Source organism: Sarcophilus harrisii, chromosome 1, assembly GCF_902635505.1.
Source record: "Sarcophilus harrisii chromosome 1, mSarHar1.11, whole genome shotgun sequence".
Lineage (NCBI taxonomy): Eukaryota > Metazoa > Chordata > Mammalia > Dasyuromorphia > Dasyuridae > Sarcophilus > Sarcophilus harrisii.
The window spans coordinates 143,534,630-143,550,046 of NC_045426.1; the positions used below are offsets into that span (position 1 = coordinate 143,534,630).

Sequence of the window (15,417 nt, forward strand, 5' to 3'; positions counted from 1 at the left end):
AAGAAGAAGAGGCAAGAACATAAGAGAAGGGAAGGAAGGAAGGAAAAAAGGAAGTAAGGAAGAGAAAAATAAATGAGGGAGAGAAGAAGGAATAGAAAGAAAAAAGGAAGATAAAGAGAAAGAAAGGAGGGAGGAATAGAAAGAAAGAAGAAAAAAGGGAGGGAAGGAAAAAGGAAGGAAGACAAGAAAGAAAGGAGGGAGGGAGGAAGATAAAGAAAGAAAGAAAGAAAAAGAGAAAGAAAGAAATAGGAAGGAAGAAAAAGAAATGAGAGAGGAAGAGAAAGGAAGAAAGGATGAAAAGAAAAAAAGGAAAAGGATGCATGGATGGAAGGAAGGATGGAAGGAAAAAAGAAGGAAGGAAAGAAGGAAGAAAAAAAAAAGCTTCAAGGGCAGAAACAAACCCATGTGGAAGCAGTAATAACACCAACAACTGTAAAGTGGTAGTCAGAGTTGTCCAACTCATGTTTATTTTAAGCAGTAGCATCGCATCCTAGGAACCTGGTGAAAGTCAGTAGAGGATTTGTATTTGAAACTTCAGAGGCTTGAAACCTTGGAGTCCTCTTTGTTCTTCCTTCCCCCTCCTTCAACCCTCCCTCTCCTTTCACTTACATAATCAGATGTCACACCTGAGGGTTCTCCTTCTTTAGTCTTTCTTCCCATCCATCCCAGACTTTCACTGCATAAATATTCACTAGTAATTTGGACCCTAATCACCTATCAATTGCACATTGTATCAGCTTTCTGTGCTCTTTGCCTCCTATCTTAATGGATTCCAAACCATACTTGCTACACACTTGCCAAAATAATATCCAGGCAAAGAAGAAAGGAAGAATTTAAAAAGGCAGAGATATGTGAGGAGATTGTAAATTCCTTTGTAATTCTTCACTCCTTATTTGTTCTGTAAATATTTATGTATTTAAGTTACTCCACATCCCCATACAAATTCCTTACAAGTTAGGATGATTTCATTTTTTTTTTATTTGAGGCCTCAGCTCCCAGCCTAGTGCTTAGGTCTTACTTAGTAGGTGCTTAAATGCTTGTTGATTGATTAAGTCCAAGTTCCTTGAGAACAGACACTGTGTCTCTTTTTTCTCTTTGTTTCTCCAGCTCCAAGCCCAGCACCTGGCAAATAGTAGGGGCTAAATAAGTATTTGTTGATTGATTGAGTCTGTTCTTGGCATGAAGGCAACAAATGTAATGAGGCAGAGGAAAGAACAGGGCAAGCCAAGGAGCATCTAGTAATTCATTTTGAATGCAAGGAGAGTAATAGGAAATACAGTGGGAAAGATAGGTTGGAGCTAGATTGTGGAAGGCTTTGAATGAGAAAGTAAACTTTATATTTTATCCTATTGCTATTAAGGAAGGAGTTCTGAAAAGCTGTTGAATTTTGCTGTCATGGTGAAAATTCTTCCTCTCTTCCTTGCCTGGAGGGTTGTTGTTCATAACATCATTTGAGGTTTTCTGAAACCTCAAGAGTAGTTTGCCTTTTTCCAGGTTATTTTACAGATGAGGAAACTGAGGCAAATAGAGTGAGATGACATGCCTAGGGTCACATAACTAGTAAGTGTCTGAGGCCAGATTTGAACTCAAGAAGATGTTTCAGATTTCAGGCCAGCACCTCTATCTACTTCACTACCAAACTGCCCCAGATTGGAGTGAGAGAGAAGTATTATTCTTTTTTATGTATCATGGATCCCTTTTACAATCTGGTGAAGTATGTGGATTGTTTTTCAGAATAATATTTTATGATAATTGAAAGAAATGCTCGATTTTAATGAGAGGTTTGTGAAAATAAAGATGTGATTTTGTTGCCATCCAAATTTATGGCATCCCTTGAAATCTGTCTGTGACCTCAGATTAAGAATTTAGACCCAGCTCACTCTCCAACTCTTTCATAAAGCCTTCCCTACTCGCTCTTCCTGTAACTAAAAGTGAAAGCTTTTCTTGAATCTCATATACCTCAATTTTTGACCTCTAACATCTGTTATGGTTTACTTGTGGCTCCCAGGAGTTGTAACATTTGCAGAAGCCGCACCCTGTAAAACCATTTCTGCCAATGCACTAAATCAAGTTGAGGATAACCTATAAGTCTTGAATCAGTAGATGAGTTGGGTAATATCTACCCCGAGCATGTGAAAACTTCCTCATGGCGAATGGATCAATGAAGACAATTTGTTCCAATAGCCATGAAGGCAGCTGAAACAGTCATCATGAAGAGCTTAGAGCTTGGTCACACATCCCTAGGCTTCCTGACTTTGATGTCACTGGACTTTGATGACTCTGGAAGAGAAAGTAGAAATCAGAACTTGTGCATTTTTTGCCTCACTTAAATCCAATTCATGGGCAAATCAAGACATCATTTGTGAAGCTTTGGTGTTGATTAGGGAGTTGGAGGGGATTGGAGGAGGGAGAGAAAAGAAGGGTGAAGAAAGATTTTTGCTAAAAACCTTCCATTTTAAAACTAATGCAGACAAGATTAAAAGGAAAGCAATAAATTGGGAAGATATTTTTACATTTAAGTGTTCTAATGAAAGGTTCTAAAATATATAGAGAATTGACTCAAATTTATAAGAATTCAAGCCATTCTCCAATAGATAGACAACTTTATGAAAAGATATTCTAAATCACTATTGACCAGAGAAATGCAAATTAAGACAATTCTGAGATACCATAACACATCTCTCAGATTGGCTAAAATGACAGAAAAAGATAATGAAGAATGTTGCAGGGGATGTGGGAATATTGGGACACTAATACATTGTTGGTGGAACTGTGAATGGATCCAGCCATTCTGGAGAGCAGTTTGGAACTATGATCAAAAGGTTATCAAACTGTGCATACCCTTTGATCTAGCAGCATTTTTACTGGGCTTATATCCCAAAAAGATCTTAAAGGAGGGAAAGGAACCCACATGTGCAAAAATGTTTGTGGCAGCCCTTTTTGTGGTGGCAAAAAACTGGAAACTGAGTGGATGCCCATCAGTTGGAGAATGGCTGAATGAGTTATGGTATGTGAATGTTATGGAATATTATTGTTCTATAAGAAACGATCTGCAAGATGATTTTAGGGAGTCCTGAAGAGACTGACATGAACTGATACAAAGTGAAATGAGCAGAACCAGAAGATCATTGTACACAGCAACATCAATATTATACAATGATCAATTCTGATGAACATGACTCTTTCCCAACAATGTGATGGATGATGCCAGTTCCAATGGTCTTGTGATGGGGAGAGGCATCTACACTCAGAGAGAGGACTGTAGGGACTGAGTGTGGATCACAACATGGCAGTTTCACTTCTTTTGTTGTTGTTTGCTTGAATTTTATTTTCATTCTAATTTTTCTTTCTTTTTTATCTGAATATCTTGTGTGGTAAGGTAATTATATAAATACATATGCCTATATTGGATTTACATATATTTTTGCCATGTTTAACATATATTGGATTACTTGCCATCTAGGAGAGAGGGTGGGAGGAAGGGGAGGAAATTGGAATACAAGATTTTGCAAGGATCAGTGGTGAAAAATTATCCTTGCATATGTTTTGAAAATAAAAAGCTTCAATTTAAAAACAAAACAAAACAAAAAAAGGACAAAAATTGTTTTTTATCAGATTGTACACTCCCCAAAGGCAGGGACTGAATCTTTTTCATCTATGCCCTCCCCTCTCCTTAGCACAACAAGCACTTAATAAATGTTTATTAATGAGCAGCTACATGTTGCAGTGGACAGATGGGTAAGCCTGGAGTCCCAAAGAACTGAATTCAGATTTGATCTCTGACACTGAGTGTAAGACTCTGAACAAGTCCCTTAAACCTGGTTGCTTCATTTTCCTGAAAAAGGAAAATGACAAACCAATCCAGTATTGTTGCCAAGAAAATCCTAAATGAGATCATGAAGAGTCAGATACACATGAAAACGACAGAACAACAAAAAGTTTGTTAGATTGAAAATCTCTCCCTTTACAATGAGCTTCTCCAACTCTTGATTCTGCCCCAAGCTGTCCAAAGTATTCTCACAAAGAGAATGTCTTCTTTCTTTTTCCCCTTCTGTTGCATCCTTCCCATTAGAAACTGGTTCCCTGGGCCAGCTGCCCTCATAATGTTCCCCTTATCATCTCAGCTGCTCTGCCCAACCTCTCCTAAGGTCCTCCCTCACCCTGCTTTTCCAGGGCCTGGTCCATAGTTAATGTATATATTCCAACAGTCTTGTGGCAATATCTCAAATGTAGGAGCTGGACTTTTTATTTTTGGAGGGGCAGAAATTCTACTCTTTCTTTCTGATGCCCACTAATAAAGGATTTAAAAGATTGAGTTTAGAAGTAGTTTTCTGTTTTCAGTGCTTATGTTTTAGGATGATTATTATTTACAAGCCACTCTAAATTATTACTGTACTTATGTGGGTCTAGAGATCCTCATGTCAGTCAGTGCATTGTGTTTCAAGAGATTTTGTTGCAATTCAGGAAACTGGGCATAATCACCAACTTCTGAATTTGTGGCAGAAATCAGGTTACACTCCAATAAGGATTCAGCCTCATCAATGATGGAAGCCACTGCCCTTTGAACCTGCCATACACATGAGTCAAACATTAGACCACGGAAGAAGCCAACAGTGGTCTCCCTTTAAAATTAAGCAGAGTGGTTTCCTGTCCAGTTCCTGTGGTAGGGAAAATGAGTAGATCCTTAAACATCCCAGGAAGCAGCATCTTGGTGTACTCTGAAGCTGTGCCTTCCTTTACTGATTTGTTCCATTTTCATTCATGAACTGAGAAATGCAGATAAATAGTAATTGGGTTTTTTGAATTTTTTTAGTTAACACAATCCCCCCAGCCTGTGCCATCTCCTTTGTCTCTTGGGACAGATCTGTACCATGAGGATCACAGATTTGAATTTGTTTCTCAGTCTCTTAAGACTTCAGTCTGATTTTTCAGTGATGCAAAAGCATCACAGATTCAGTGGCTTTTTTTGGAGTGAAGTCTCATGTCAGGTCACATTGATAGTTAATTATCACACACATTTAATATGGTGTTTCCATTTATAAAACTGTCTTCAATTTTATCTGGTAGTATAAGCACGTCAGTATTATAATTCTCATTACTGATGATTACAGATAATGATTACTATTAATGATAACAATAAAAGTTTGCAAAGTATTTTCCATCCTTTTTTTTTTTTTTTTGTCTGAGCCTAACAAAAACTCTGTGGAGATAGTATCTACAAATGGTAGTACTCCTTTAACTGATGAGAAAAGAGATAAAACAACTTGTCCAAGGTCACACAGCAAGCAAGAGGCTAGATTTTAACCCAGGTCTTCATGAATCCATCACTATCCACACTAACACTAGGGTGTTAATGTACTAACTCTTTATAAGTAACATTGATATAACACTTGAAAGTTTTTTTCCTCAGTTTCTTGATTTTTTTTCACTTAATAATAGTATTTTATTTTTTTCCTATTACATATAAAGATAGTTTTCAAAATTCATTTTTGTAAGATTTTGAGTTCAAAATTTTTCTTCCTCCTTCCCTCCCCTCCCTCTCCCCAAGACAGCAAGCAATCTGATATAGATTATACATAATACTTTAAAATTTGAAAAACACTTAGCAAACATGATTTAATTTGAAGCTCACAACAACCCTGTGAGATTAGACAGATAACTGAGATTCAGAGAAGTTAAATGAGCCCACTCTCATTTAAATCCAATTCCCATGTTTGTCATGGCATTGTCTTCCTGATGTCATGGTCCTCTTCAAAAAATGAAGTTCAGATGTGCCATAGAGATCATTTAATCCAAGCTTCCTATTTTATAGATGAGGAAACTGAGCGTAGTAGCTTGTTTGAGGTTCAGCAAGTAGGAAATGGCAAAGATAGAATTTGAACCCAGGTCCTTTGACTATATACCATATTGCCTTCCTATTTAAATTAAACTCACGCTAATAGAATTCTTAGTAGAACTTAAATCACATCAACCATCTTCCCCTATTTATGAGAAGGCTGACATTGAATGGGAGTTATTCAAGTTTAAATTAAAATTAGTTTATTAAATGCCTACAATGTACAGTATCTTGGTACTAGAAACATAGAATATATATGTGTGTGTGCATGTATGTATATATGTATAATCCTTGTTCTCTGGGGGGGGGTCTACATCTGTGATATTGCTGATGTAGGGATCTGGTAAGCAAACTCTCAATCAACCCAGATAAGCCTCTGTTTTTCATTTAGTCTTAGATAGTTTCTTGGGAGTAGAGAGATAAAGTAATTTACTCAAAGGGAAGAATGTCAATGAGGCTAGTGAACCAAGTCTTTCTCACTCTGACACTAGTTCTCTATTCATTGTACTGTGCTGCTTCTAGAATGAAATATTAGTTCAATATTTGGATGGATTTAGATCTCATTGATGTGGAAACTATTCCATTACAACCTAGAGAATGTCTTCTCATTCTATGTAAATCTTGGCCATGTCCTTATTAAATGCTTTATTGTGAATTATTGATGGAAGTAGTCCTTCCTCTGGGTCTTTTAATTATTCCTCTAGGCCCAGTGTATAAAATATATTGTCCATTGCTATGCCTCATCATACTACATAACCAGCCCACTTCCTCTTTTTCTGAACACATTTTTTCTTAATGATGTACTTTATGCTACTTCTTGTGATTGTTAGTAAAATGTTGGAATCTACTGATGTCCCTTTTCCAACATGTGTCATTCTTTTGCCCTTGAGTTGACCCACAGTTTTGATTCTTTAAAGATTGAGGTATTCCATTATTTCAGCCAAATAGTATCACTGATTTAAAAAAAAATGGGGGAGGGTTTGACATGTGTCAAGAAACTAGACATGCTATGTAATTTCCCAAATTCACTTGTGCCTGATCTCTTCCTTTGTCCAACTCTGGGTGCAACTTGTCATCAACATCAGACATCAGCAATTTCTATCCAAGATTTATGTACCAAAGACTTAAATCAGTGGATTTTTCAGACGACTATTACATGTCATGGATAAGACAACAGATATTCATCTAATCCATTTTTAGTATGTGGATCTTATAGCTAATTTCATTGGGACAGATCCCAGTTCCTTCCTTGGGTGTAAAAGATACCTCCAATCTCTCAGAATTGTTGGCATGCAAGTTTTAGATCTCATGGAGTTTCAGTATTCTGAAACTTGATGCCATTGGTGCAATATCGTCTGCAGACAAGAAAACCTGGAGGCCCGTTCTCTTCCATTTGGATTATGAACAGGTCATCCTCAGTGGCAAAGGCAAATACCTTTAATAATCTTTATAATTAGAAGATTAAAAAATATGTTTATGGTGGTAACTCTCAAGGAATCTAATATAATCTATATAATTTATGTAATATCTATATCTATAATATAATATAATATAAGCATGTGTATGAAAGACAATTTATTGGAGAGGGCCATTAAGGGCTGTTTTGTTCTTCAGATCAAATTCTTTAAAAAAAAAAAAAAAGAAAAGAAAAGTAAAAGAAACAAACAAAAAAATAGCAAGATATCATATTCTCTTTTAATCAACTGTATGACTGTGAAAATGTAGTTTACTGTAGAAAATGATTTGAAAAGCCTTCTTGTTGTCTTCTTTTATTTTCATCATTTATGTGTGTGTGGTTCATTTTCATAAATATTTTTCATAGATGAGGTAATTGGTGATCACTGATACCCTCTTAATATGTTTTATATATATGCATATGTATATGTAGGTGTAATAATAGCATCAATAATTTTTTTATCATTCAATAGTTTCCCCTCTTTGAGAGATCTTCACCCTTCAATATTTTCCAAATCATGTTGCCTTTGTCACTTATTTCTTCAGCTTTGACTTGTTCTGGTGCAGCTGTTATTCACTACTTCATCTTTTTAAGGCATCATTTCTACTTTCTCAAATATCACTGAGGGGTTAAAATCAAAATGAGTTGGTTTTGCTATCATGGATAATGAGAACAGAATACTGCAAATTCTGGTCATTTTTTTTCTTTTGTTCTTTTAAATGCTTCTATAAATATTCATGGTTTTACTACCTCATGTCAAGCTTTCTACAAGTTCTTCTTCCCTCTATTGATTTTTGCTATTTGTCAAGGTGATAATTGCTCAATTCTTCTACTTTCCTCCTCCATTACATTTTGCAAATGAATTTGAAAACCCATGTTGCCTTTTGCTATCTTGTCTTTGTCAAGGAGTCAGCGTAAGAAACTAAATAGGAATTTGGGGGCAATTTTGTGGAAGCTGCAAATAACACATGAAGATGAGTAAATGCCAGAAAAAGTTTCGAAACTCAGAAATGCATAGAATATGTATGTGGTATAATATCAACATATTTTATTTTCTGATACCACAATAATCCAGACTTCTCTGGTATGAAGGAAGGACCAAAAATTTTTACTGGGATTTTCCAGATCACAGGGGCACCACATCGCTAACCTCTGCACTGTGGAAGGGATAATTGTAGTCTGATGCTAATCTGTTAGTTTGAAATCTCCAGGAGGAGACCCTGACTTTCTCTGTTTTGGCTTTTCTATTCAGATGACTTTGATATTCACAGCCTGAGTTCTCCTGGGAGCTGATCTAGTCTCAAAGTCAACTTCAAGGACTTTTAAGGAAAAAAAAAAAAACCCACAACTTATCTTTATGGGGTAAGGGCTTGAAAATGGTAGTGCAACCTATATGACAAGGACTCTGGTAGATGGATATTCCTCAATTACATCCTCTTGTTATTAATTTATAGAATATTTATCTTCCTTATTGTTGTTGTTTGCTCATTTTCAGGTGCATCTAATTCTTCATGATCCCATTTGGGTTTTCTGGCAAAGATACTGGAGTGGTTTGCCATTTCCTTCTCCAGCTCATTCTGTAGATAAAGAACTGATGTAATTAGGGTTAAATGTCTTGTCCAAGATCACAAAATCTAGTAAGAGTCTGAGGCCAAAATTTGAATTCAGGAAGATGAATCTTCCTGATTTCAGGTCTGGCAGTTGCCCTCTCCTTCAAAGCATAATTAAGGTGTAACCTCCCATATGAGATCTTCCCCAATTCTTCTTGTTATTAGCATTTTGTCCCTCTTGAAACTAACTACTCTGTATGTATATGTATATATGTGTATGTGTATACATGTACAAAGCATATACTTTGTTTTTATGCCCCATTCCATTACCCTTCCATCACTGATGTGAACTAATGCAATGACTTACATAGGCAACATCTTTAATATTTTTGAATTGAATTTATATCATTAACCTTTCTTCTAATTTGCTTTCAACCTTTGCACTATCTAGTCCATCGTCTCACTGTACCTATAAACAGCTAATTCTAACATTACACTCATGTCACCAAGCCTTCCTTTGTCTGTTAAATATAGCAATTTCCTTTTTTTTTGAATTGTTGTTAAAATGTCCCTCTCTTTGAGGAAATTATTCATAGTAGACAGGCATGGAACTTCTGAATAGACTACAAATCTTTGATTTCTTAACCTTTAAATATTTTCCAACATGTTTTAAAGCTCGTCCGTTGTATTCACCTTTACATTAAAGTCACTGACTTTCCAAATCATTGACTTAGCAGACCTTGTCAAGTGTTTTGCACAGTATTCCTTTCTCTTTATATGTCAGTGTTAGTACATTATTATTATTCAGTCATTTCAGCCCTGTCTGAGTCTTCATGACCCAATTTGGAGTTCTCTTGGCAAAGATAATAAAGTGGTTTGACATTTCCTTGCAGTTCATTTTATAGACAAGGAAAATGAAGCAAATAAGGTTAAGTGGCTTGCCCAGGTTCACATAATTAGTATCTGAAGTCAAATTTGAACTCAGGAAGATGTCTTCCTATCCACTGTGCTGGCCTAGGTGCCCCTTGTTAGAACACTACCATCCCAATAAGATCACAGATGAAACAAGGATGCCCATTATCGCCACTGTTATTCAATATTGTCTTAGAAATGTTGGTTTTAGCAATAAGAAAAGAAAAAAAATTAAAGGAATAAGAATAGGCAATGAGGAGATAAAGCTATTACTCTTTGTCAACAATATGATGACATATTTAGAAAATCCTAAAGAACCATCCAAAAACCTCTTGAAACAATTAACAGCTTTTATTGCCCCAAATAAAATAAACCCACATGAATCATCAGCATTTCTGTATATTGCTAACAAAGCCTAGCAGCAAGAGATAGAGAAATTCAATTTAAAATAACTGTAGACCAAATAAAATATTTGGGTGTCTACTTGCTAAGACAAACCTAGGTACTAACTATATGAACACAATTACAAAAACTTCTCATACAAAATCTGATCTAAACAGCTGGAAAAATATCAATTGCTCATGGGTAGGATGAGCTAATATAATAAAAATGACAATTCTACCTATATTGGTCTACCTGTTCAGTGACATACCAGTCAAATTGTCAAAAAATTAGAGAGCTATGAAAAATAATATAAAAATTCATCTGGAAGAACAAAAGGTCAAGAATATAAAGGGAATTAATGAAAAAACAAAGAACACACTCTACAATTAGCTTTGTAGTGGTCTTTCATAATGATAGTTATCATAAAATATTCAAGCTGGAAAAGATCTTAGAGGACATCTTGGGTCTCCTGAACAGTATTCTCTGCATATAGTAGGCACTCAGGAATTCTTTACTGAATGAAATTAAATCTAGTTCTATCAGGCAAGAAGATGGAGGCCCAGACATGGGCTGTAACATGCTTAAATTCACACAACAGTGTTAAGGATCTGACATTAGTCCTTGCTTCACCCCACTAGAATGCTTCAGAGTTTAATCACTGACATGCTTGTTTCCTTCGAATGTTGCCACCCTTTTAAAAAATGATTTCAGGACTCAAGATAGCTTATCTGACAGTTCTTGGATTATTTTAATGTTTTTCCTAGGACTGGTGTCTGGGGTAGGGAGATTAAGTGAGTTTCTGGGTCCTCAGAATTGATAAAGCGACAGCTGGAACACCTCCTCTCCTCACCCCACTCTAATCTCACCCGCCTTGCCCTGGCCTTCCCAGCCACTTACTTATTCTGGATTTCTGAAGATTTTTTGCTTTCCTAGCAAACCTAGGGACACACATTTGCACACCATCTTGTATAGATGTGTGTCGTTATTTACATAAATTTGCACATTCCTGACAAAGAACCTCTTCTCTGAGGATTTAAAATAAAAGGCATGAGACATTGCAAAATGGGTGCACTATACCCTGCAGGCCTGGAATTTGCCTAGCTAGCTTTCCTGGGCCCTTGAAGGCCATCTCAACTAGGAAAGGGTCATTTGCACACCCTAGGGAACCTGGGAGCTGGGGAAATCTCTCGGAGAGTATCTGTGATTTGTAGATACATGTATAGTCTGAGCTGGGGAAACCCCTTCAGAAAATATCTGTGTCTAGTAGGTCTAATGCCAATCTTTAAAGGGAATATGGGGGAGGGAAGGAAAGACTCAAAGGCCTCCATTTTCAGGGTGGCAACTGAGCTGAGTCTGGGGCCAAGCTGTCTGAATAAAGCCTCCAGTCTGAATTCAGTGGAGCAGGCTGTGTTTTCCCCCAAACGCTGTGCCAGTGAAAACATCTGGGACTGTTTCATATTTGTTGGAGCATGGGTAATCAAAACCATGGACTTTTTAACAGGGACAATTCAGAGAACTTGAGGAAGGGGCAGAAGCAGCCCTAGACTGGCTGGTTGTAGGTTGGCAGTCAGTGTCCACAGTCAGGGATGACTTTTCCCCTTTAGCTCTGACACAGCCCTTTTAAGGTCTAGAGATGTGAGGTGCAACCACAGGGTCTATCTAGGTGTGGAATTCTGTAAATAGATATCAACCCGTAAGCTTTGGAGGGAGACGAGGCGGGAAACAATATCTGGTGAGGAGATCTTTGAAAATATACCAACAAGCAGCCTTTGGAGGAAAGTTGGGGGAAAGGAGACAGAAGTCAGGTGGTGAAAGTAAATAGGTGATTAATAAGGATCTTGGTGACCATTCTGAATAGTTCTGTGTTAGTCATAAGATTTACAGCTGGAACTGTGAAACTAGAGATCATGCAATCTAACCCCTCTTTTTAAAAAATACATGTATAATCACATTAAACATATTTCCACATTAGTCATGTTGTAAAAGAGGAATCAGAACAAAAAGGAAAAACCATGAGAAAGAAAACAACAACAAAATAAAGTGAAAATAGTATGTTTCAATTTGCATTCAGTCTCCATAGTCCTTTTTCTAGATGTGGATGGCATTTTCCATCAGTCTTATTGGAATTGTCTTGGATCACTGTATTGCTGAGAAGAACAAAGTCTATCAAAATTGATCATCTGCATGATGTTGTTCTTACTATGTATAATGTTCTCCTGGTTCTGCTCACTTTTACTCAGCATCAGTTCGTGTAAGTCTTTTCAGGTTTTTCTAGAACCTACCTGCTCATCATTTCTTATAGAACAATAGTATTCATGTGGTATATGCATTCATGTTCCACAGTTTTTTCAGCTATTTTCCAATTGATGAGGACCCTCAGTTTCCAATTCTTTGCCATCACAAAGAGAGCTACTGTAAACATTTTTGTACATGTGGATCTATTCCATTTTTTATGATCTCTTTGCAACTCCTTTATTTTCAGATAAGAAATCCTAGTTAGAGTAAAACTGATTTACTCAGGATGACACAGCTAGTAAGTACCAAGTATTAGGATTTAAAGATGTCTTCCTTATTTCAAGTCTATACCCTGACCACAACTTCTTAAAGCTATTTTCTTTTATCAACATTGTACATTCTTGTTGATTTTATGATATAAGATAGATCACCCAATTCTACCTTAACTGGCTTCATCTGGAATAAAGGCATTAAGTTCAGAGGGAGAAATCAAAGCACAAGTCCCAAATTTCTGTCACATGCCCCCTATGAAGATGGGGAGTATCTACCTAGAAGTGGGAGCTAGGAATAATTTAGGGACTTCTCTAATACATTTCCAAACTTTTAATTTTCAGAATGGTCTGACCTATTCATAATTCCATTAAGTACTCAATTTACCTTTTTTTACTTATTTCTCATTGCTCCCCCTCTTCATTACAATTTTGATTCAGTTCAGTAATTTTTATTAAATGCCTACTGTGTGCAGAGGAAAGAAGAATGAGAAATTACAGCCTTCAAATAACTTACAGTCTAATAATGGGACATGACACATTCAGAAATAAGTATGATGAAAGGTAAAATATAAAAATGTTCTAGGAAAATAAGAAAGGAAATAACATTTTTAGCTGGAGGAATCAAAGGAAATTTCATGGAGGAAACACTTGAAATGAGAAGTGAAGGAAGAGAGGGATTTAACAAGTGGAGGTAAAAAGAGAGAGGGCTTCAAATATGGGGCACAGTTTAGATCAATGCATAGAGGCTGGACAACATAGAAGAAGATCACCTTGACTGGGAACAAAGAATGCATGAAGTTGAGTAGTATGAAAAAAGAGCCCCTTATCCTTCAGCTAATTGTGGCACTCACTGTTCCCTGAACATGACCTGTGCTGTCACCTCTCTATGCCTTAGTTTATGCTATTTCTTTCACTTAGAAAACCTTCTATTCCCCCCTCCCCCCCCCCCCCCCTTTCCCTCGGCCAATCCCTTCCTATCCATCCTTGCAGGGCAGTTCAAATACTATCTCATCTAAGATGTTCTTCCTGACAGTCTCAGTACCCTTTGATTTTAAATAGTTTTCTTATTATCCTCTCACATTTTGTCTATATTATGGTTATGTCTGTAGGGGTCCTTGGTTCTAGCCAGATTAGAAGCTCCACCAATGCAAGTCTGTTGATTATCTTTACACTGTGCTTGGTACTTTGTAGGTGCCCACGTAAATAATCAGGAGAATAGCTAATGCTAATGAAGCTCCTTCTGGGCAGATGCTAAAGAAGCAGGTTTCAGACTAAATGAGTAACTGTGAAGAACTAACATTACCTGGCCAGAGGCTGGAAACTGAGTGGATGCCCATCAATTGGAGAATGGTTGAATAAATTGTGGTATATGAATATTATGGAATATTATTGTTCTGTAAGAAATGACCAATAGGATGATTTCAGAAAGGCCTGGAGAGACTTACATGAACTGATGCTAAGTGAAATGAGCAGGACCAGGAGATCATTATATACTTCAACAACAATACTATATGATGATCAATTCTGATGGATATGGCTCTCTTCAGCAATGAGATGAACCAAATCAGTTCCAATGGAGCAGTAATGAATTGAACCAGCTACACCCAGGGAAAGAACTCTGGGAGATGAGTATGAACCACTACATAGAATTCCCAGTCCCTCTATTTTTGTCCACCTGAATTTTTTATTTCTTTCACAGGCTAATTGTACACTATTTCAAAGTCCAATTCTTTTCGTACAGCAAAATAACTGTATGGATATATATATATATATATATATATATATATTGTATTTAACATATACTTTAACATATTTAACATGTATTGGTCAACTTGCCATCTAGGGGAGGGGTGGGGGGAAGGAGTGGAAAAATTGGAACAAAGGTTTTGCAATTGTCAGTGCTGAAAAATTACCCATGCATATATCTTGTAAATAAAAAGCTATAATAAAAAAAGAACTAACACTACCTACCAACCAATGAATCAATCAAGCATTTATTAAATGCCTATTGCAAGTACTCTCAAACTCTTTTGTATCATGGATACCTATCGCAGTCTATTGAAGCCTATTGACCCCTTCTGGAAACCATGTTTTTAAATACATAAGTAAAATGAAATGGAATTGCAAAGGAAACCAATTATATTGAAATACAATTATCAAATTACAAAACAAAATAGTCAAGGACCCAGATAGAGAACACTAAGCTACTGTGTGCTAGCCAAGTGAGGGTTCAAAGACAAAGTGAAATAATTTTTTCTCTCACAGATATAACACTGGGGCCTGGTGTGGGGAGAATGAATGTTGAGCTGTTGGATCAGAGGGGAAGCTGGTGAGTATGTTTTCCAGTGTCAGGGGCTGGGGGCTATGGTCTTTAGAAGTTGGCAGTGAGTTAGTTTATCAGTAGATTATTTCCCCCTGACCTTTGTTTCCAAATGGCTGCCTAGACTCTTAACTTTCAAAGAGCTATTTGACTGAAATCAAATGAGATTCATTTAGTGTGGGAGGCTAGCAGGATTTAAGGGAACAGCCCAAGTATATGGTCATAGGTACCAGATGGGTAGCCCTCAACATCTCTACTTAGCAACCCCACCTCTCCCTGCCCCCCTACCCAAATGTTCTTTAAACAGCATTTTAAGGATCTAAGTTGTTCATGTGGTATTATAAAGATGAATTTCGCAATTTCAGGAAATGCTCTGCATATACCCTAATCAGCACTTGCAAGGCTAGAAACTTTACTGGTCTCTGGGCCCTATACTCAGACAATGATTAATA

The 15,417-nt window shown here is 36.8% G+C and overlaps 1 protein-coding gene across 1 annotated transcript in view; it reads left to right on the forward strand.

The window, feature by feature from the left end:
* The window catches only part of SNX18 (sorting nexin 18), a 77,049-nt gene extending 62,056 nt beyond the window's left edge, over positions 1-14,993 (forward strand). The window contains exon 2 of the mRNA XM_031965008.1: positions 14,911-14,993. Coding sequence (XP_031820868.1) covers positions 14,911-14,978 — 68 coding nt within the window. The 3' untranslated portion in view covers positions 14,979-14,993. The remainder of the gene's footprint in view (positions 1-14,910) is intronic.
* Positions 14,994-15,417: the final 424 nt, after the last annotated feature.